The sequence below is a fragment of the Pholis gunnellus genome (genome assembly GCF_910591455.1).
Source record: "Pholis gunnellus genome assembly, chromosome: 3".
NCBI lineage: Eukaryota > Metazoa > Chordata > Actinopteri > Perciformes > Pholidae > Pholis > Pholis gunnellus.
In genome coordinates this window covers 2559790-2584697 of record NC_136529.1, presented here as the reverse complement: position 1 = coordinate 2584697, position 24908 = coordinate 2559790, and the positions used below count along the sequence as shown (strand labels likewise).

Here is a 24908-nt window from a genome sequence, read left to right as displayed (position 1 = left end):
TTGAAAATTATGAGAGAACCTATGGATCTATTTTGGTTTGTCTGACTTTGCGGAGTCAGCAATAACAGAATAAATAAAGACAATGTCATTGTTACACAAAAATCTCTTCCTACAGCACAAAAAAAATAAACATAGTCACAGTTTACAAAAGTTGTCCTCGTCTGCTGAGGTCGAAAATAAGACATCCGCTGTCTGAACACGATGTTAATACTTTCATTCAGCTACTGCAGATTACATTTATCGTGTGAAGTACACTTTTGAAACAGCAGATGGCGAAATTAAATGAAACGGTATTTCACACTTTCAAAGGCAGTGACCGACGTCCGCTGGATCACCATTTACAGTAAAATATAATTTGCCTTCTTTCGGCAAAGTGTCACTTTGTGATGACATGTCCTCTCCTGTTTGTATCTTCTGCAGAAGTTTTTCAGTCAGTAAAAATCGATTCACTTTGGAGCTCTAAGCAGTATACATCTTCAACAGTATCAGCAGTGTCAGTAATAAGGCCTGCACAGAAAAACAGCTCAACAACTTTTAGAAGTCCAGGCTCCACATGTTCAAGTCCAGTCCGTGGACGAGCGATGTCCCAGCAACATCTAAAACGTGAGGTAGGCTGGTATTGAGTAGTTGAAGAGCAGGAAGTCCATGCGATAGAGGTTGTACAGCTTCTTCTGGTAGAAGGGGCTGATGTTGTGGAAGAACTGGGCCGCCATGTCTCCGGTAGTTCTGGTGCTCTTGGATGAGGCGGGGAAGCTGACCTGGTCCTCCACCCCGGCCAGCTGTAGCACGTAGCGGGAGTCCTGCTCCAGCGTCTCGTATTTACCCACCACGTCGTAGTGGATGAGGCAGGGGTGGCACAGCGAGTGCACCCGCTCCCAGTGCTCGTTGAAGGGCTCCTCGCGCTGGGTCGACGGGTCCACGAGGTAATACACAAACTCCTCGAAGGAGACGTCGTTCCCTCTCTCCAGAGCCTCCGGCTGTGGGTCCGGCCTGTGCCGCCGCACAATCTTTGTGCCGTATCGTTTATGAAAGGCGGTATTGTAGCTCCGCGTGAATTTGTTGCGGTACGCGGACACCAGCCGCTCGAAGGGCTCGCGCACGAAGACGAACTTCAGGTAGGAGCGCAGGCGCTGGTTGATCTGCGAGGTGGAGTACTCCGACAGGGTGCGCAGGTTTCCCGGGATGTGGGCCTCGTTGGCGGGGATCGCCAGTGGGTCTCGGAGGGACCCGGTGACACCCGTCAGAACCATGAGCACCCGCTTCCAGTTGGTGCAGGCCACTTTGGGGACGTAGCAGTACAGCAAGCCGTGCTGGTCGTCCACGATGACGTGCTTCAGGTCCTCGGGGATGAGGACTCTGCGTTTGCGGGTGTAGGAGCGGCAGGCTTCTTCTAACACCTCCCGTCGGCCCTGATGGATCGCCTGTATTGCTGACTCCACCTACAGGGAAAAGGAAAATAAGAATTAAACATGAAGTACTAATTATCAGTAACAACCTGAATCACTAGTCTACTTTTAAAAGGAAAATTCCGTAAACTTGCATTCTCTAATGGCCAGCAGGGGGAGACTCCTCAGGTTGCAAAGACATGAGAAAATGACTCTACTTCTCTCTTGATTTATTACCTCAGTAAACATTGTAAACATGAGTTTATGGTCTCAATCTCTAGTTTCAAGCCTTCTTCAATACAGCATGATGTTCATTGAGTAAATGATGGTCCATTTAGAGTCAAACAGACCATAAAGCAGAGTATGCTTTAGGGCGGGGCTACCTTGTGATTGACAGGTCGCTGCTGCTGTGTACGGCTTCTCTACATCAATCCTTTGCAGTCCAAATATGATAACTTGATATGATATATGATAATAATCACTGGTTGCAACAAACCAAGATGGTGACGGGAGAAATCAAAGACAGCGATGGCCAAAATGCCCAACTCAAGGCTTCAAAACCACAAGTCCACAAACCAACGTCGCGACGGCTTTGTCCACTTCTTATATACAGACTTTGAGTGGATCTCAGGCCTGGAACACAGGGAGTTGTAGTCTGGCCTCTCTTAAAAGTGCTACACCCACTTAGCATTGCACCATTGTCTTTTCTATTCCACATTTTATTCTTCCTGATAAAAACATGCAGCCTACATTAACCGTAATGCAGCTGAACCGCTGACAGTTCTATCGGAGATCCTGTTGTGTTGTGCTGGTAGCAGCTAATGTAGCCTGGAGCCGCTAGCTTCTAACAGAGATGAGGAGCATGCTACAGAGGTCTGGTAATCTCATGTCTTTTTAACTCCACACCCCAAAATCTTTTGTAGTCTCGAGCCTGAACCAACGCTGACTTAAGTGACATCCCTTGAGGCAGTTCATCTGACTTCACACAGCTCCCTATGGAGACACTAAGGGCTTTATATGACTTTGTCACATATGCAGTAGTACTCCCCGAGACGTGTAAACAGACTTTGATCAAACTCTGTGGATTTTAAGCAGTTGCGACAAGAGAAAAGCTCATGTAAGTTAAGTCAGCCTTTAAAAGTTAGCCAAGTGGAGCAGACACCCTGCATATTGCCAAGAACCTACTAAGTTCCCAGAGTAATTATATAGACAGATACTTCTCTAGGAGGTCTTAACGTCTGCATCCTGCCTCGATAAAATCACGGGTCAGCCGGTTCAGCTTGGCCTCCTCGTGGCACAAACGCTTTATTTACTCCTTTCATTTACTCAGCCTGGCTCACCACTGCAGCGGTCGGAGCCCTGAGTCTCTCCGTTTGACTCGGTGCCCGACACGATGTGTGGCTCTGTGTTTAGAGGCAGACATTGGATCATCAAGGATACACCGGGACCGGGCCAAAGACTGGAGCGCCCACACTGACCCCTCTCGCAAGCAGCCTGCTGTGTACTACTTTACAACACTCTCTGAACTTTAATCCCTTCATGTGAGCAATAGGCAGGATTCTGTATTTTTTTTCCGAGGATATTAAAGAAGCCTCCAGGATGCACCACAAGACAAAACATGCCATTCAAAGAGAATGCCAAAGCCTTCTTGAGAATGTTGAGCACATGCACATGGGTCAAATGTAGCGAAAAGCTGCACTTGAGCCATGATTCACAAGGAAATAAAATCCATAAATCCTGCTTGCCCTGGAGTATAGTCTGTGCAAGACCCTTTGAAAGCAGTTAAAGAAAAAAAGAATCGATTTGAAATGAGATTAAAGAGCACTCAAATCAAAATGTACAAAATGTGACAGTTTTATTTGTCTGTTTTGGTTTAACGACCCAAACTTTTCCATTTTAAATTCACTTTCATTGTTCTCCTCAACATTGTTTTCCGCTGCAGCAGCTGCTGTAATAGATCCACTGCACAGGACCAGCCCAGCACCAAACGGCACAGACTAGTGAACACAGCGGAGCATTTAGCAGCTGAAGAGCCAAATATGAGAAAGGAGAAAAAGCTAAAAGAAGAGTGGATATTGGACTTCATTTCATTAGGTGGCCAGCAACATGACTCCAAATAATGAACGCTGCTTCTGGTTGTTTTGCTGACATAACCAATGAGATTATCCGGTGATAACATGGTCACTTTTTTATCTACAGCGTGTTCCGCTGTCCCAAAGTAGCCAAAAATATCAGTGAAGCAACTGAGATGCGAGATTGGAATCTGAAGGGATACATAGGGAGGGGGGGGGTTTAAGTGGAAAGTAAATATCACAAGCAATTAAAAAGTGAATGATGCCTGCTGGAGCTGGTTTGTTTGCTGGCGTGCACACCTTCCTCCTCCTCCTCCTCCTCCTCCTCCTCACAGGGAGATTTAACTGGGAGCAGCTGTTGCAGCCTTGCAGCTCTGTGCTCTGCGGGTTTACAGATGGAGGGATAAAGGGACTATTTGGAGCCCCACCCAGGGGCGTTTTGTCTTCTTTAAACCCTCTCATTTTCAAAAGCTAACAGTCATTTTGCGCGGACAACAAAGGCAACTCAAAACATTTGTTGATGTTGAGGAGTAACAAATGTGCAATTCCATCTATTTTCCCCTTTTCCCGTCTCTGCCAACTCGTGACAGACGTGGAAGTAGTGTATTAACATGATGTCGGCTGATCGGATTTCTAAAAGGAGTCCAGAGGCTTGTATAAAGTCAGTAGTGGTATATAAAATCTATACTTTTCTCATAACTTTCACTCCCAGTGAAACTGTATCTTTAATGGTCACCTTGTGCTCTTTAGGAGGAGCAATTAGACCAATCAAACATTCATCTCAACATTCCTGCCTCTGCTTCTCCAGTAAAATCTGTTTCTCTCTCCCTCCCTGATAGCTGATGTTGGATAGGACAGTAGAAATCAGCAAAACAAGGCTAACCAGTATAATTCACCTGAACTGTCAGTTTGTCAGATCATCCTTCTCGTAGCCTCCACAGACTTACACTCTATGCTGTACTATACAATACTGAGGTCACTTGGTAATCCATTCTTTATGTGCCCACAGTAGACAACTGCTCATGTCATTGTTTTTTATGAGCCTGTATGTTATCTATACATGAGAAACATGCTTCTCTTGCTCACATCAAAGGCAGCTCTTAAATCACGCAGCTCTAAATTGTCTAAAGTCAGACGGTGCCCGTTCAAGCCAATAAATCTTCCTCAATAAATGTCAGAGGTGTAATTCAACAAAGATGGCTGACCTTTGTTTACATTCTTTCTGCCAGATGAATCAGAGCAACTGTACGGATGAAGACATCACAACAATTAGGGACTGTTTGTGTATCACACACTTAATTATTAATACATTTTTTTGGAATGAGTGCTAACGGAATGAGTGCTTAACACCCACCATGAACTGTACGCTTACTAATAGTTCATAGTACAGCTTACATTAATGAAAACAACTTACCCCAAATCTCAAATACTGCACTAATTTGCCACCAGGTGTGCCGTTTTCTCTTCAGCTCATGGTAACTACGGTTGGTAAGGTCATACTGCTCTGCATATCCGGAAAAGGTCACAACGATGAGAAAGAAAACGCTTATAACTTCGGGCACTCTTCCATTCAGCGCTGCAAAACGCTTCACTCTCATTGAAAACAATTACAATAAAAAACGCGCTCTGTCTAATCAGGGCCTGAGAGTGCACAGCCATGCTAGCATCTCTGCGAGGCTGCACGTACTCAGTGCTCTCATCGCCGTGCTAACATGCTCTCAATATGTTTGGTAAGTATATTTTTTGGACCATCTTAGTTTAGTTAGCACTGATGGTGGCGCTTGATGAAAAGTCAGGGGATCAGTGTTTTTACAAATGATCCTCTGGGGACCATGAATGTGTGACCAGAGGAGCAGTCGGGGAGAATCGCCAAAGTCATTAACATACATCCATGGGAAACAAAAGTTGGTGCCAATCCATGTTGAGATATATGTACATGTTGAGATATTTCAATTAAAAAGTGAAAACCTTGACTTTTCCTCTAATGCCACCATCAGGTCAGGAGCTCACCAATGTCAGAAGGATTCATCCTCCCCGGACCAGCAGATCCCACCAAAGCAGATTGACACTGTGCAACACCAGAAGCTTTCATAATTACTGAAAATGCCCATAGTTAAGCTAACATGACACTGTAGGAACATGTTTTCTTCATTCAGTCATATGGCTCCAGCTTGCTGTAGCAGTAGCATGTTACACCTGCACATGATATCACACATTTTAGCAATATAGTTCCCATCTATTGTCTAGGCAGATCTTAAAATTATATACAAAATTCAAAAGGTGATTCAAATTCACTTGCTCAAAACTCCACAGGAGGTCCAAATGCTCGTCTGTCTTAGACGCAATGCAGGAGGAAATTAAAACCTCTTCAAGCCTACTGTACTTAACATAAAACATTTCGCCAGGCTTGCTGGTGGTGAAGGCTGTCCTCCAGTTATTGTTTGGGCCTTTCCAGGCTCTGTCCTTACATACCAGGAACACACACGGAATCAGTATCACACATTGTCCATCCTTCATTACCTTTGCTGTTGCTCGTCTGAATTTATCAATCAGAGCTTAAATTGAGTTTATCATTCTAAAATATATACCACTTTTTGTTTTTAATATGCATGAGTGAGCCATGATAAAATAGGAATGAATACAACTTTGGGGCATGATTTCAGGCCTGGGCGTAGTAATGAGTTGTACTGCAGACTGTTTGTGGTTAGACAGGACTGACCTGGTCTCCATCATAAAGCGTCTGTAGAGGGCTCCTCCGAGACTTCTGCCCACTGCTTCTTTCACCGACCGGCTCCGAGGCTGAGGAACCAGAACACATCTGTCATGAAATCGGACTGAAAGAGCTTCCAAAGCAAATTCCTGTTACCTTAAAGCAACAATCAAACCAATCAAACTTAACGTAACGTAATGGCCCATAATAGCGCATTATGAAATGATAGCACTTCCTGTTTATTCAACTTAACAATGCGGTCCACAAAGAAGAAAAACACAAGTTAAAGAATAGGAGAGAAGTTGGAAGACAAGAAAATCTATAAAAATGCAAATATGCACAAACCATTGACTATCAGGCAACATAGTGTTTTTTGAGTTAAAAAAGAAAAAGAAAAGACGTGATCTTAACAAGATATATAGATGCAGGTCATGTTTGGAATCCAGGTAACATGAATCCAAATTGACCACAACCTCACATCCACCTGTCAAATCTATAGGCAACAAAGATAGATATTGCGAGGTGTGCCACTTTAATACTAGAAAAGGGTTCATATTAAACAGTAGGAACATATAGAGAGCAAACTGCAGTAAAGTCAAGAGTAAAACATCTAGCATAGATTTTTATTGGTTTGTTGTTTCCACAGTTTTATTCTGCTACAGTGCTTTTGGGCACTTCACTACCTGAACATATAAGCACATTTGAGAAACAGGGTGACACAATGTGAGACTGCAGCTTTGTAAGTGAAAGCAGCGGAAACTTCACTCCAGCTCAAACCTTAGGTTCACCTTAAATGTAGCTTGAAACTAAATGGGATGTGACCTCTCTGAAAGGTCAGCGTCTACCAACCGCTTCTTAAATTGCTCTCCATGTCACGAAGGGTTGTTCTGTTTGCTGCTACACAATGGAACAGGGAAGAGAAGAACTTACTTCTGTGTATCAATTTATATTGAAAGGAATAATTTGGGATATGCATTTATTTGCCTCCGCACCAAGAGTTGGATGTGAAGATCGATATGACTCTTATATCTGCACATTAAATAATTACTAAATGCCTACCAGCACCTCTAAAGCTCACTAGTTATCACTAACTAAACATTTCTTAGTTAAGCTAAGCTAAGCACAAACCAGCTAATGGCTGTACTGTTATATCGAGCGGTCAGACACAGGACTGGTATCAATCCTTTCATCTGGCTCGCGACAGGAAACTGAATACCTGCATTTCCCAAAAATGCGGAGGTGGTCTTTAGACAAAGGCCTTGTTCAAAGTGCCAGCCCCTGCCAGTGGTTTCACATCGTCATTAAAATAATAATTTCACAATGATGAAGTGATGAAACACTTATTCAGGAAATTGCCAAAGTATGTCCTTCAGGTGTATTGCAGCAATTTACGAAATATTTAATATGACTCATTTTCCGATACACCCCAAGCCAATCCTCCACCAAGATGACTCTTGAATGGACAACATATTTGGTTCTGGGACTGAGGCACAATTCATAGACGGTAAACACACACATGTTTCAGAGCATGCCTTGCCAATGCTTACACAATGTAATTGAAGAGATATCTGCAAAACAAGGACTTGAAACTGCAAGTTGGGAATCTGCAACGTTTCAACTGCTCAGTTCACAGATCTTTTGACGGTCATTCTGCAGTGTCATCATTCAAACTAATGTAAAAGTCCCATTAACTTCAGAATGTTTTCAATGCTTTCAAGTAGCCTCATTAAAAAATCCATATCCACGCTGCACTTTATGCAGACATTAAGTTCCAGATTTGCAGAGGCAGCAATAACATTTGTCATCTCTATGCAACTGAATTTACAAGTACTTAATGCTAATTAGAGACATTCATTCAGGGGCCCAATAACGACAAGAGAGGGGTGTCACAATATTGAGCCTGCAGGAAGACTCAGCACAGTGACCGTGTGTGTGTGTGTGTGTGTGTGTGTGTGTGTGTGTGTGTGTGTGTGTGTGTGTGTGTGTGTGCGTGCTTCTTTTCACACTAAGGTGGGATCGAGCCAGTCATGTGTGCCAAGCAGCTTATGAGCTGTAAACCCACTGACACACTCACGGTGGAGCCAATGAAACATGTACAGTATTGAATGTGCAGTTTATGACCAAATTACTGAGGAATAAATGAGTATATGAGGGAAACAAAGTAGATCTTATATGTGAAATTTCATGCTGAGTTAGTGCCACTTAAAATTACTGACAACTGCTTTCTATTCATCACAGTGGACAACTTAGTGTAAGTGGACACTACGTCACTTCTGGGACGTAGTGTCTATAATACCAGGCGGCAACCTCCGGTTGCAAAAAGAAGTCAGATTGTATAGAAGTCTATGAGAAAATGACTCTACTTCTCTCTTGATTTATTACCTCAGTAAACATTGTAAACATGAGTCTATGATCTCAATCTCTAGTTTCAAGTCTTCTTCAATACAGCATGATGTTCATTTAGTACATTATGGTTCATTTAGAGTCAAACAGACCATAAAGCAGAGTATGCTTTAGGGCGGGCTTACTGTGATTGACAGGTCGCTGCCACTATTAGAGCCGTATCTCTCTACGTCACTCCTCCACATTCCAAATATGGTAACTTCGGTTGCAAAAAAAACAAGGTGGCGACGGCTGCGAAATTGCCGCACTCGAGGCTTCATAACGGCAGTCCACAAACCAATGGGTGACGTCATGATGACTATGTACACTTCTTATATACAGTCTATGGTCTAAACTTACAATGTTGGTGGGTGCCGCTGTAGCTAGCAAGCTGCTAACATGCTAAATATAGCCGAGCTAATGCTAGTCATGTCAAATTCCTTGTATGTGCAACATACCATGGCAATAAATGGTTCTGATTCTGATTCTCTCTGGGTCTCTTCTTGGAAAGTTACACCATGTTATTCAATAACAATGTTTTGAAAATGGAAAATACTGTAAAGCTCTCCAAGCTAGCAAGCTTGCTAACAGTCAGTTAGCAAACAGGTTACCTCATTATCTTAGCTCGGTCACTAACGGAACGCTTAGTTCACACGTTTATTCAGGTAGTTGGACCATCAACACCTGTCTTATAACTGTCTGCAAACCTGTGCTCTATTAGGGTTACGTTTGGGAACCTTTTTCTGTTTTTCTATTGTTTGAGGCATTGTTGGCAACGGAGAAATACATAGGCTCAGCCTTGGTCATGGACAAATCATCCAAAATGTCCCTCACAGTTTTTAGCCCTAAAACATTCATTGTGATTATCTCAGCTTTTGTTCTTTCTCATTGCATTTGAGTCACGAAATATGACTCAAATGCATGACTGAAACATGAATTTCTGTGGAAGCATGCTGAGTGAGGCACAGATCATACAGAATGGCCTAAAGCGCGAAACCATTGTTTTCCTAGTTTTCCTATGGTACGGCGTGCCTACCGAAGCTCCTCTCCTGCGGCATGCGCGGCATTCGCCAGGCGCTGAGTTGCACCACTCGTCAATGTCACACTTTGCCCAGTCAGCCAATCACATCAAGCAAAAGGCAGACTGTTCTACTTTACCCCCGCCTTTCTGTTTCAATGCCGGTAGATTTTAGCAGGAACAGACAATGGCAAATGCAGACAAAAGGTTGAAACTAGCGGGTTTTAATTACGATTAACAGAATTTTCAATAATGTTTTCCCTCCATATCCAACAGCAGACAAACAGTAAGAGCTTGACATCTGCTTGAATCCCTTTTCTTCATTTCAGTTATATTTGCCATGTTGAGCACGCACCCCCCTTGTACAGGCTCATCAGCTGTTTTGCACGAAGCGGTTTGCCATGGGGCGTTCTTGAAGCAGATGCGACTGTTGCACTGCTTCTTGGTGTGATCTGTGCCTGAGGTCATTCTCACCTCCGTGGCCAATTAAGCATTCCCGACAGCATAAAGTAAGGAAGGCTTTTGTCGAGTCACTGCTGACGGGCTTAACCGTCCTCAACACCTCTAATCTGCACACACCCCCAAGAGTACCACCTCTGGATTACACCTGGCTTCAGCTGATCTAATCGCAGTCACTCCAGACGATGCTTGTGATTCCACTAGACTTGCCGCAGTGTGTTCCAGAAGTCAAAAATACAGGCATGCAGCGAAAGCTCGACCGTAGAGGCCAGGAACACAGCAATCCAACGTTAAAGATCAAAGTAGGCACTCTGCTACTACAACTACTACTATTCCTACTGTCAGCTTTATCGACGAGTATCTTCTTAAGTAAAATGTGTAATAAAAATGATTTATTAACCGGTGGGAATATTTCCTCATCATGGCATCCCTATTGAGTAGCAGTTTATACTTTACACATATCTACATCGTTCCCACAAGAAAATCCACTAATCGCTGCGTTGTTCTTGAGGTTCACAGTGTGAATGAGGTTGGCAAATGACGCCTTAAGATCGGACTGAACAGAGTCAGAGATGCTGCTACCAAAGTCAAGGAAGCATTCTGCCACAGTACACTGCTTTATTGACCTGTTTTTCTGAAGATCTTACCACTTCCTATTGGAAACTACCAGCGATTCAGGAAAACATTTCCAACACGACCACTCCCAAAGCCATCTCTTCTGCCCCTCTCAAATGAATCGCCAGTCAGCAGAGGTAACGTCTGACATAACTTTGAAACTGACAAATACCTGGCAACAAGCCACAAAAAGCTGAGATGGCACATCGCCTGGCCTCAAAGAGTGTATTGTGTGTCGTCACTCCCCCTGCTCATGTGGCATTACTCGGCCAAGAGAGGAAATTTATAATCCCCAATTTTCTTATTGGGTATTTAACAATGAGCCAGATGGAAATACCAGGGAATTGAACGGATTCAATTGTGAAAGCTGAACAGCTGCTGGATATCGGGTGAAGCAGAGAACGGGACAGCGCGCATTGTGAAGACGTTGGAGGGGAAAAAGGTAGGCCTGTATTTTTTACACTTGCAGAAGAAATGAAGTGCCTCCACAAGTGAAGAAAAATGTCTTTGTAGACAACTTCTAAAGATAGAAGAACTTCAAATCATGAGCTATTCTAGCCGAACACTGTCTCGGCTGTTAGCTCAAATTCCTCCACTGAGGAGATTCACCAACCCCACCTACGGCCTATTCAAAGGAAGGAGCAGTCCTGTTGGTTTAACCCAGTCTAGACCCAAAACCCTGCAGCATTCCTCCTGGTTCGCACAGAACCGAGGCCTTCGGAAATGTAAAAGATAGAAAGGCCGATGTGTGTTCCTCCTGTCCGGGCCATAAACGGAGCTCTGTGTTTAGGTCCCACTAGGGAAAACTGACCCCTCCCCTTTGGCCTCTCCTGCCAAAGAGCAGCTTTACTGAGAGACACACTGTACAAGAGGAAAGCCTGATCCTTTTAGGCCACAAATGTGTGTGTAAAGGGTGTAAAGGCAGAGTCGTGTGGGTGGTGTAGTGTTATAGACTCTTTGATGAATGCATGCAGATGTGAGATATGAGCCTTCCTGATCCTGATCAGACAATGTGAATGTTAGTTGGCTTGTTTTAGTATTCAGTTGCATGTTCCGGCACACCTGCAATCAAAAAGTTGCAAGTGCAAAAATATCTCTGCAAAGTAACATGGTGACGATAAAAAGAAAAACTGACATATGCAGCTGTAAGACAAGCAGAAGCGGTGTCCTTTGCTCTTTCTGGATCCTTTCCAATGTTTAAATAATTAACTGGAGATTTGATTGCATGCCAAACTCTGCTCTACTCTCTGTCAAGTGCCAAACATGTCCCATGAATCCCTATCCCACTTTAAAAGCCCCTTTACCGCCTGACAAAAAAAACAACCAAAAAACATCTGGCTTTTGTCTTCAGTGAGAAAAGCTTACAACCGGTATTCATCACCCAGGATAAATGACTGTGCAGTAGTCACGGGTATTCATCGGGTCCAGCTCGAATCAGCAGTGATGGAAACGTGACACCCGGGCGGTCGCGCTTATTTTCGCCTCTATTCTGCTGCGATGCCATGTGACGTGCCTTGGGGATTTGGACAATTTTTATGAAGTATTAACTGACAAAACATATGTTTTATCTGCTCTCCTAAAAGCCACGAGACAACAGTGATTTCACCACGCTGATCATCAACAACACACTTCATTCATACTTGACAGAAGCCATATCAAATTAATTTTCTGTCTTAGTCCTTCCAACGTTCCAACAATCACCAACTCTGGTTTGAGAGTTTGAAAGAGAGGCCGAATAGGTAACAGATATTAAAAAAGAAGTAAACACCAGCAGCACTAATCCTGCTTCCATTCCCGCCCAACCGCAATGTCAAACTTGACACAACAAAAACAAACAAACAGAAAGGCCACTGAAGTGCAAAGGAAAAGGAGTCCATCTCTTCTCTTAAGTGTGTTTTACCTGTGTTTAAAAAAAACGTGCATACTCGCACTCATTTTGGTGGGAAAAGGGTATAAGGGTTTAGCAGCCCTGTGAGGAAGCACTTAGGCACAGTGGTACTTTTAGCTAAATGCTGACGTCAGCGTGCTAAAATGCTTGCGACGTTGTTAACACACTGATGTTTGTTGACCACCTCAGTTTATGTTGTATTCACACTCTGCCAACACATAATTGCAATCAGAGTCAATGAGTTGGGAGCCATTATTACAAGAAGGTAACTCCCCCAACTGCTAACCTTGTCGTCACTCCATTTAAATTGCTTCCACTAGCTTTATTTGTTGCGTTACGTGTTGGTAGCATCTCGTTAACAAGTGAAACCATATGAAAGAGTGTATTGTTCATTTTCAAATCTTATAATGTATTAGCACCACATTTTTCCTAATGTGGGACATATTGGGGACTTCCAACTCTTCCAACTTGGAATTACAACAAGGAGGATGACGTAAACTGTGGTTCTTATCGAGGAGCCACAGCTGCCTTTGTACTGGATACACGCACAAGTACAGCTGAGGCTGATGGGTATGTGTTTAGTTTTGCAGGTATTTGGTCATAAACCAAAGTATTGGACCAACTGAAATTCGAACTTGACGGTGATGTGTGCTTATGAATCAAGCCCATATTTGACTGGATAACTGAATACTCTGACCTAACGGTGGTGCTCGGAAGAGTCAGAGGATCGCCGAAGTCATTAGGGTTCCTCCTCTGGGGAACTTGACTGTCTGTTTCTAATTTCATGGCAATGCATCTGATATTTTTCAAGATATATTTCAGTCTGGACCAAAGCGGTGGACAAACTGCCATTGTTTGAACCACAGATCATCCAGACTTAAGTAAAACAACATAATTCTGTAGAGCCGTGGTCTTATTGAGCAATATTAATAGTGAAAAAGTCAAAATCACTTGAGGATTTTGGCTCTGAAAGCAGATGGTGTCCGTGAAAACAAAACAAAAAACTCCAGGGGTACTTGCTGGAATCATCAGCTCCCGCCGCTCTGTGTCATGAATATGCAGCTGGCCGGCTGGAGAACGGGTCGGAACGATAGCTGAGGATCTGACAGGAGTTTGGACAACTGGCAATGGCAGGATCTGAAGATTAGGTCACACTGTTCCTTTGTGGGTGTTTAGCTTGTTTTTAATTGGAACAAAAGTCACGTCCACAAGTGTTCATGAGACTTCAGGGACGGGGACTGATGCCATGTTCGAATGACTTCCTAAGAAGCCCTGGAGCTAATCTGGTTAGTGCGCTGCAGGAGCTCCAACGAAGCCGGAGTGCTGATTTATAAGGCTCGTTTAGGGCCTTGAGTCAAGCCCAGACAAGGAAGGTATGAGGTGTGGGTACCTCTCCAGTACAGTAGCTTCAAGGAACAATAATAGGTTCTGCTTGTAATTATATAGCAGGAACTAGCTGCCAGATAACCATCAACTCACATCTGTATTTGTAAATGTTACTGGCAACATGTACAGCAGTGTTCATGGGTTATATTCCCAAGGGGGAGCACAGGAGAAGATCCTGACAATGCAATAAAACATACCACATTCCAGACTGTGCCGCCCCATGCTCCCTCCTCAGTCCTTGTGTCTGAGTAAACTTTTATAGAGGAAACACAGCTGCCCTCGTAGTTAGGACGCCCCACATTGGAAGAAACGCTCATCTCGATGATGAGTCATGTCTTCTAGGACAGAAGAAGAGTCAGAAATCCTTGGAATTCTCAAACAGTGTCAAAAATCTCGCAATACGGTGCGTCACTCTGTAAAAATCAAAGATGAGTCAAGACAATGACTGTATTGGAAATGACGTCAGACCAATGGGGAGATTTTGTACTTGAGAGGTAAAAAAACCCAGATGTCACGACTGGTCAAAGAGGTCGTTTTTGGCATTGTAGGAGGCGCCTCATTTTCTGTAAAAGTACTATTTGCATCCTCGGTGTCCATGACAGTGCAGCATACACGACATGTAAAGTAAACCCACTCTGCAACTATGCAATTATCCTAAATTTAGATTTGCACTGCGAATGCTGTGTGCAAAAAGAGTACTAATTAACAGACAAGACAAAAGAAATTACTGCAAATCTACAACTGTTTGTTTTATACAACGGTGGATCTCTGTAACATTGTACCTCAGGGTTTAAACAATTGAGATGGGTTGTTGTAACAAAACTGTGATGTACTACCAGGACTAGCATTGCTCATCTGAAACTAATCCTGCACTGATACAAATGCCACCCTTTTTCATTCATTGTATTTATTTAATTTTATTTCTATTTATTTATTTAATTATATTTTACTTAATTTGTATCAATCTCTCTCTCTATATATATATTGTATAAATGTATGTGCATGTACAGTGGGGGAAAAAAGTATTTAGTCAGCCACCAATTGTGCAAGTTCTCCCACTTAAAAAGATGAGAGAGGCCTGTAATTTTCATCATAGGTATACCTCAACTATGAGAGACACAATGAGAAAAAAAAATCCAGAAAATCACATTGTCTGATTTTTAAAGAATTTATTTGCAAATTATGGTGGAAAATAAGTATTTGGTCAATAACAAAAGTTCATCTCAATACTTTGTTATATACCCTTTGTTGGCAATGACAGAGGTCAAACATTTTCTGTAAGTCTTCACAAGGTTTTCACACACTTTTGCTGGTATTTTGGCCCATTCCTCCATGCAGATCTCCTCTAGAGCAGTGATGTTTTGGGGCTGGCGCTGGGCAACACGGATTTTCAACTCCCTCCAAAGATTTTCTATGGGGTTGAGATCTGGAGACTGGCTAGGCCACTCCAGGACCTTGAAATGCTTCTTGTGAAGCCACTCCTTCGTTGCCCGGGCGGTGTGTTTGGGATCATTGTCCTGCTGAAAGACCCAGCCACGTTTCATCTTCAATGCCCTTGCTGATGGAAGGAGGTTTTCACTCAAAATCTCACGATACATGGCCCCATTCATTCTTTCCTTTACACGGATCAGTCGTCCTGGTCCCTTTGCAGAAAAACAGCCCCAAAGCATGATGTTTCCACCCCCATGCTTCACAGTAGGTATGGTGTTCTTTGGATGCAACTCAGCATTCTTTCTCCTCCAAACACGACTAGTTTGAGTTTCTACCAAAAAGTTCTATTTTGGTTTCATCTGACCATATGACATTCTCCCAATCCTCTTCTGGATCATCCAAATGCTCTCTAGCAAACTTCAGACGGGCCTGGACCTGTACTGGCTTGAGCAGGGGGACACGTCTGGCACTGCAGGATTTGAGTCCCTGGCGGCGTAGTGTGTTACTGATGGTAGCCTTTGTTACTTTGGTCCCAGCTCTCTGCAGGTCATTCACTAGGTCCCCCCGTGTGGTTCTGGGATTTTTGCTCACCGTTCTTGTGATCATTTTGACCCCACGGGGTGAGATCTTGCGTGGAGCCCCAGATCGAGGGACATTATCAGTGGTCTTGTAGGTCTTCCATTTTCTAATAATTGCTCCCACAGTTGATTTCTTCACACCAAGCTGCTTACCTATTGCAGATTCAGTCTTCCCAGCCTGGTGCAGGTCTACAATTTTGTTTCTGGTGTCCTTTGACAGCTCTTTGGTCTTGGCCATAGTGGAGTTTGGAGTGTGACTGTTTGAGGTTGTGGACAGGTGTCTTTTATACTGATAACGAGTTCAAACAGGCGCCATTAATACAGGTAACGAGTGGAGGACAGAGGAGCCTCTTAAAGAAGAAGTTACAGGTCTGTGAAAGCCAGAAATCTTGTTTGTATATAGGTGACCAAATACTTATTTTCCACCATAATTTGCAAATAAATTCTTTAAAAATCAGACAATGTGATTTTCTGGATTTTTTTTTCTCATTTTGTCTCTCATAGTTGAGGTATACCTATGATGAAAATTACAGGCCTCTCTCATCTTTTTAAGTGGGAGAACTTGCACAATTGGTGGCTGACTAAATACTTTTTTTCCCCACTGTACATAATAATATTATCACTGCTATTATTTTGTCATGTGCCTTGTTTTTTGAGATCGTATGTCAGGGAGTGTTCTATTTTGTTAGAAATGTAAAAAATAAATAAAAAAAAGACATGACAAATTGACACTGTTACTCTAACCTGGCGGTGCACTCCTTTGTCATGTGGCTGCTCACTTGCAGCTTAAATATAGTCTTTGAACAAACACGACCTTTAGCCCAGATGGAGGGAGAGAGGGGAGGTGGAGGTGTTCTAAATGCAAATAGGACAGAGCGGCTGCATATCTGAAACTAATTTAAACTGATTTATAGCTTTAATGGCTGAAACATGAGATACATTTAAGCCGCTCGACAGTCCCAGAGGCAACCTCTTAAATGCTAAATAATCACCTTCAGATGTTTCATCATGCTCTTGTTTAGCACCGATATACCTGCTTTTATTTATGTGTGTGTGCCCACGATGGCTAACCCAATTATCCTCACAGCACAGCCCCTTGTCTTGTCGCATGCATTGGTAAAAAGAGTTAAATACTTGTCTTAATCAGGCCCTGAACATCCAAGAATAGAATATAACTTAAGTTAACTTCAACATGAGAATTCGCTCCATCGACCAACTGCTGATCACATCCACGGTGCTGACCTTTGAGGGAAGTCCAAAATGGAGGAAGCTGTAATATTAGCTGTGTCGCAACATCTTATTTTCTAATAACCTGCTCTGCTGGATTATAAACTGCTACACAAAAGATGTGCCACATTTATCATAGGTTTCCTTGAATTAACTAGCTGATTTGTTGGCCACTTTGGGGCAGCGGACACAAGCAGAAACACAACATACGACATACTACTTTTTTAGGTGATATGGAAAACCTATTTCCAGCAGTCACGCATTATTATTGTTCATTCGGAGTCGGGTTTCTGGCCTCCTGGTAAATGTGATGGCATAGGCACAGGGGGTGTTTCAGTATTCACGTTTTTTAGTTGTCACTCTCACGCAGTTCTGACGGAACAGATACACTTTTATGTTAATCAATCCAGCGGTCTACTCAGGCTGGGGAACGGCCCAATTCAAGATGCCAACGGCAAAATTGACGAACTCAAGGCTTCAAAACGGCAGTCCACAAACCAATGGGTGACGTCACGATGACTACGTCACAACTTGTGAACTCGGATATTGCAGGACGTTTACCATAAATGGCCGGCATTCACGTGGACTGTTGTGGTGAATGCTGTAAACACGACCCCATTAGAAGGCACCATTTGACGTGTCATAGCAGGAAAAGCACAGGTGCGACTAGACACCAGTGAGCCAGGGCCTGAATGCAAGGCAGCCATTGATAACGCCATTAACTACACCTGTGTTTTTCCTGCTATTACATGTAAATATGTCTTTAAAAAGGACTTTTCTTATTGACTTAAAACTTTTAAATGGCTCTCTTATCAGAGAGAAAGTGGTGTGTTCAAGTACCATTTAAAACAGAGGAGGACAATAAAAGGGAGGCACATGGAACTGGCAAAGCATCAGCACACAACAACTCCTGGAGTGCATCGAGCATGGCGGACTGATGAACAGTGCACAACCATCCCGAGGGATTTGTTATTTAACCGTGAATGTTTCCACAGCCCCCAAAATGTACTTCTGTGGTTTAACAGCACATTTCAAGCGAATCCCTTTTCCGCGGTATGATGGGATGGAATCTGCCTCCACATGAGGCTGGTCTTTCATAGATTCCTAATAGCCCTAAACAGCCTCACATCACACGTATATCCAGCACTGACTGACCTCTCTCTTAAAAAAAAACCAAAACGCTCCACACAGTATGGGCTATATGAGCTCTTTTTTGGCCCATGGTGTAGCTTGGCATGTCTGAATGAGGCCATTGTATGTGGCGGAGAGAAGGGGGACCCTGGAAGAGGTTGGAAACAGATCTCGGCGAGGGCCAACCGACTGCCGCTGCCAGCCAGCTGCAACCTCTCCGAGCCTTCCTCCGCGGAGAAGAGGAAACACTCCACTAATCAGTTTGGTGATGAAATTGTTCCCCCACCGAGGTCTGTGGATCTCTGTAAAATCCAGAACACCCGGGTGGGAGTGTGGAAAGGACGAACATGATTGGAGGGGAAGGGGGGGACGTACTGTACTGGGACTCAATAAAGACACACAGAGACAGGGATCCCTTGATTATGATGTGAATTGACTTACAATGCAGCAGTTCTCACACTTCCTCCATTCAAGCACACACAAATCTGATTATTGCTGTAGTACATAACATTAATAAAAACATATATATAACAACACAATGACAACTTTTTCTAATGGCCAAAGCAATGCAATTTTTTAAAATATTTGTATAACTTTAGTTCGGTTGGGATATGTCTGGTATTCGTACATGCATGTGTTTCTACATCCTGAAATAGATCTCAGCAGTAACTCTTGCTGTATTCAGTTGTAAATAGAAGGGAACACTTGGACTTTAATACTTGTTGGCAGAGGGCTGGTGATAAACTAATGGAATCAACTGTAATATTTAAACTTCTTGACTGTATTTTGGGTGGAGGTCTTTTCCTTCTCTATACTACTGAGGCATCTGTGTTGATTTATTTCAGAAGAAGAAAATCAGATTTGTTGAACAATAGTTGTTATATAGAATAAAGTGTGCTCACCCGGCTTCAGGCTGCTGTTAAAGTAGAGGAGGACCATAATGAAACACCCCAGACTCAAGGCGAAACCCACCCGGGTGACTTTGGGTTTCCTCATCCTGACTCTTGGGGGACGACCGAGGAGCCGAGCCGGATCCTGCCAGCTGTGTTCATGCGAAAAACAAGCAGGTTTTTTGGGGGGGCTTAATCACTGATAAGAGCATCGATCCGGCTCGCTGACCATTCCCGCTCCTTATCTCGCTGTACATCCTCGGTTGTCCAGCCTGGCGGAGGGAAAAGAACACGCGAGCCTCGCTGCAGACTTCACCGGTCTGCCGTGTTTGTATTATTTTGTATCTTTTAGTTACTGTAACGTGACTGTGCGCCGGCTCGGAGAAACTGGAACAGGCTGCATATTGCTGTCAGTGTAGTCTGAGCAGAGGCCGCCGCTCTGTTTGTGTAAGGGGGGTGGCGGGGGGTGGCGAGGGGGGGGTAACGTTTGGTTGTTAACCCCTTTCTCCCCAAACACTACTTACAGCGCTGCAAAGAGTCACTATTTAAAAAGAGAAAGTTCCGGTTGGACCTTTCAAGGTAAAACTCCTATAGGTTTTATATATATAAAGTAGGGGAACACGTCTACTAAGTCAGTATTTTTATTTTGCAAGTGCACACAAAGTCCTGTAGATTTTTAGCCTTTTTTAATGTAGAAATAAAGACCGTGGTCTAGAGGTAAAGATTAAAGAAGATTCAACTGAACAGGTTGATAAATGAAAGCCCATTTCCGCCACTGTGATAAAAATAATTAAGAAACTGTCATTATCCTGTCTAAGTCATTATGATGAGAAACTTAACTTATGAAAATAGTAAGTCATATTTATGAGATACTGTCATATTTATGAGATAATATGTCATAATTATGAGATAGTATGTCATAGTTATGAGATACTAAATCATAATTATGAGATAGTTTCTCATTATGACTTACAGGAGCTTTATTATTTTCATCACAGTGGCAGGAATGGGCTTTCATATAAATAAATTAATACAAAAAAAGAAGGTCCTGAGAATGTGTAAGGCGATGTCACGCTTTTATTTTGAAAGCCGAAATCAAAGGATATCCGTTGCTATCCCGTTCGTCTCTGGTTGTAGCAAGCAGCCACATGTGTTAGTCCAGCACGAGACACTCTCTGATGGATGGGTCTGTAGTGACGTCATCTGCCGTGGATTTCTCCCCTCATCTTCTCCACGTCACTTCGTTCTTCACTTTTAAAGCTTCGTCTCAGATTCTGGATGGGATGGATTCTCCAGCAGACTGTGATAGCACAAGGGCCATCCCACCACACTCCAACACAAACAAACGGTCAAAGACAAGGGTCAGGTCACTGTGCCCCCGTTATAAAGCACAGCAGGGCTACATGCTCACAGAAATACTAAGAATTGCAATATTCCTGCAGTATTTTTATGTTTAGGTTGATATATTCAGACGTTTCAGAGATTCCCCTGACAAATCAAGTCATAAATCTGATTCGAGCATCAATAAATAAGAGACTAGAATACAGAGTGACTCGTAGAATGACTCGTAGAATACAGGAATGTATTTACCCTCCACAGGGGAGAGAGCACATGACCGCGGCCTTCAGAGTTCATCTTTAATCCGACGTGTGATGCGACGGCTCCCATCCAGGGTGCTGAACCGGACAGCGTCTTGCTGGGCCAAGCGTCGCAGGGGCAGTAAGTCATGTTTGGCTTATTGGTGCAGGGAGGACTTCCTGAAGCGCTGCTTTTGACCTCTGACCTTTTTTTTTTCTTCCACATTCCTCATGTCCATCTTCCCAGGCATCGTGGATCAGATCCCTGAAGTGAAGTGAGTCTGGATGGGTTAGGAGCCACGTGACTGATCAAACCACTATGGGCCCGATGGCGGGGCGGTGTGAAGACCTGTCAGGGTTTACTGTGGAGTGGGATGATGGGTAATCGTCTGGGTGGGGGGGGGGGGGGTTGTTAAGGCCGGTCAGGAGTCAGCGTATGCATTCTCTCAGTGGCTGACCAATCGGACAAGAGGTGAAAAACTGCTGAGACGTGCTGTTTGGCATGGTGATTGATTAGTAGGATATTATCTGTCCTTATCTGAAACGGAGTCATGTGGTCTGGTTACGTCATTTCCTGTAAGAGTCAGGAAAAAGTGGATTGAAGCTGGAGGCTCTCTCTGTTTTTAAAGACAAGTACAGGAGAAATTAAATCTATTTAATCTATTAAATCTATTAAAACACTATATGACTGGTGCTCCTGCTGTATGAATGAGGACGCAATGATGATCTCTGTGTATCTGACACCACTCCAAGGCTCAACTCCCAACTGGAGAGACTCTGGAAGATCCTCTCCTCCCTCCTCTCCTCTCCTCTCCTCTCCTCGCCTCTCCTCTCCTCTCTCCTTCTACAAAACCTGCCCTGAAGACTGATTCTTAACACATTTTGTGCAGCAGGAGAGGAGGAGGGACGGGGACACACTAGTTTGAGGGGAACATCGTGTCCAAAAGGAGCAGACTGCAGCAATGTTCAATGTTCATCAATGCAAAAGAAAAAGAAGAGATTGTAAAATAAATGATGCCACGAGCATGTGAATAAATAGAATAAACTGTAGTTTTAAACTCATTTTGATGCAAAAAAAAAAGTAGGTGTGGTAACTGAAAACAGCAGAACGCATTCTTCTGTGGTTAGGAGCGTCACATTTAGACGAGGTAATGAACTGGGGGACATGATGGTGCAACGTCTATCATGCTGCAATAAAACATACTTTTCAGTGTGGGGGCAATTTATCATGTTGTTCTTTAGATGTAACTTATCGCTGAACCCTGAACAAATGCAGACGAGGCCATCCGAACTCGCCAAACCCAAATAATAAATGTTATCCTATCCAAGAGGTTTCATGTCTGACTTGCTGTGGGGTCATCCTGATCTCACTTAACCCTCTTCCAGAGACAGCAGCACAAAAAAAAGTCAAAGGCCTGGGAGGAGGACGCCTGCAGGGGGGGGGGGGGGGATAATGTGCACATATACTCTGTTAAACCTTTTTCTTGTGGTTAGACCTCCAAACCCGAAAGAGCTCCATCCATTCAGCTGAATTATTCTAAGTGTCTGTTCAATAAAACAGTTAAAGTAATTTCAGAGTTTTCTAATCACGGTTATTTCTCCCAACATTCATTTCCACCACATTCAGCCCAGAGAGAAGAAATGGTCCTCACACTGATCACAGGTCCAGAACAAAACTCAGTGAGACTGTGCTGCCCTCTAGAGGCCAGAGGCTGTAAGTAACAGAGTGTACAACACGCTGGAGAGAAGTTATTTTGGTCAGGATAAGACCAAAGCATCATGTAAACCTACCGGAAGCTAAAGATCACTGACATCTAATTATGGATATATGTTCTGGGTTATTTCATCTTAAATGAACCCAGTGTACCATCTTTACTTGTTCAGGGTTGCTCTCCATGTCTGACCCAAATCTTGTTCTCAATGCCACCGCACATCATAATAAAGTGTCTTAATGTGAAATGATTATAATATAACCAAATGCCACAGGATCATATAAGAACATTTGTCTTGGCTATATTCTAATTCTTCATTTAATCAATAATGTTTATGGTAATTAAGGATCAATAGATGCCAGAATTTTAGATTTAAAAAAAGATCATATTTGTATTAATCAATCGCCATGTTAAACAACAGGTCATTCAATGAGAACTGATGTATTTGAACCTCACAGACTGACTTGAAGTCCTCCCATTTCTTATTTCATGTAGGTTAATCATTTCCAGCGAACACAACACAAAGACATTTTCCGGTCAATATGTTACGTCCACTGTAATACATGGAGGCTTTCACCAGTAGCTCAGTGATAAGAGCGTTGTGAAATCTAGCAAGTCATTGTGAGACAGGGATGACTTTAGACTTCTCAGTAGTTGCACTTCAGTTTCCTTCTGGCAACTTCCAGCTTCTCCAGAACACTCAATCCTGCACTACATGCTGCTGTCTGTTTTTAGATGAGGGTTACACTGATGTCAAACATAATTACAAAGGTCTTAATGATATTGTCCATAATACAGGTGATTTAAGTAACACGAGAGAGGATGAGCCAGTACAGCTCTTTCAAATACTCTTCCTTATTGGACCAACAAGGCCGAGATCCTCCTTGCACTGGCACCGCAGGGACTAGTCGGTGGCAAGCGTCAGTCAGGCGTCAGTCAGGCGCCACAACAGTGGCAGCGAGCGGCACTCGTTCGCCACCCGTCAAGAAGCTGCCGAGTTGAGTGGGCGGAGCCACATTTCCTGAGAACACCCATTGTTGTCACCATTGGTCAGCTACCATAAATCAGTTTTATGATCACAGTATGGATTTTAGTTAAGTCACCCGAGCCACCCGTTCTCTGTATACATCTCCACTCTTCCTCTGCTTATATGTAGGTGTCAGTAGGTGCCACAAGCTGCCAGTGCCGCCACTAGGCAGAGGAGTGTGCCCCCCTGGGGTCCCCGTGTACGTTATGATAGTCTGTTTTATGGTTTATTTGTTTTTTCTTTTGAAGAGCGACGCAAAGTAAGAGGTAGTCCGAAGTAAGAATATGTCAAAATAAAAGTCAAGGCAATAGAATGACCGTATGCAAGAAAACTCTTAGTCTATGATGCAAGCACATACCAGAGTAATGTTAGAAGAAATATAAATAAATAAACGTGGGCCGATGGGAGTATGTTAGCAACAATAGTTGACTGCATGCGATTTAATATTATTTATCCATGTACACAACAAGAATCAACTTTTCGATTAATCTGTGGATTGTTTGATGTAATACAGTTCGTAATACAGTTTAATCAAAATCCTATCGTAACAACAATGGGTGTTCTCAGGAAATGTGGCTCCGCTCGGCAGCTTCTGGACGGGTTCCGAACGAGTACCGCGCGCTGCCACAGTTGTGACGCGGGACTGATGCCTGACTGACCTGACTAGTCACTGAGGTGCCAGTGCCACAAGGAGGATCTCGTTGTCTCTCTATTGGAGGGTCGTTGAGTAAAAGGATTTCGTTTTTGCAACAGCTGGTAGCGCATTACAAAATCATCTGAATACAGTGAAAACTTACTGGTAAAGAAACTGAGAAATGTGTGTACTCTGTTAAGATGTTGATAATCTATTCTCTAATATATCTTCAAAAAACGTATTGTGTATATTGGGTGGACATTTGGTAACAGAAAATGTTGCACAATGACTACAAAGAGACAGAAACGGCCACAAAGAGATGTAAGGCAGACACAGACACCAAACGACCAGAAAGAGACAAAAAAAGACCACAAAGGGACACAATAAACAGACAAAACAACCACAAACAGACAACAATCAAACACAAAGAGACAACAAATTACAATGAAAAGGGGCATAGAAACAACTAAAGAGACAAACATATCTTACTCTGATGCAGCTTCTCCTCCTCTGTAAATACCACCTGAGTAATTTGACTATACAATAAAAACCTGTTAAAGAACAACACATTAAAAGGGAGCCTGATTTATTTTAGGCCAATACCAAATATTAGAAATGCACTATGAATGCCACCGGGGGACAGTGAGATCTCATGTTGTTCTTACACAAGAGTTGCAACTGGAGCAAATGACAAGAGAACTGTGGTGTATGAATTTAAGTCACACGGAATCACAATCAGCTGTTAATGGACAATCAACTTGTCAACACAGGTGAGAGACACATGAA

At 43.2% G+C, this 24908-nt stretch overlaps 1 protein-coding gene across 1 annotated transcript; it reads right to left on the bottom strand.

Moving 5' to 3' along the window:
- LOC306694047 (carbohydrate sulfotransferase 11-like) lies at nt 1-19528 on the bottom strand. The gene is made up of 3 exons (XM_079156752.1): nt 19185-19528; nt 6177-6256; nt 1-1439 (listed from the first exon to the last, which is right to left on the bottom strand). The coding sequence occupies exons 1-3, from the start codon at nt 19276-19278 to the stop codon at nt 597-599; spliced, it is 1017 nt and encodes a 338-aa protein (XP_079012878.1). The 5' UTR covers nt 19279-19528; the 3' UTR covers nt 1-596.
- Nucleotides 19529-24908: the final 5380 nt, after the last annotated feature.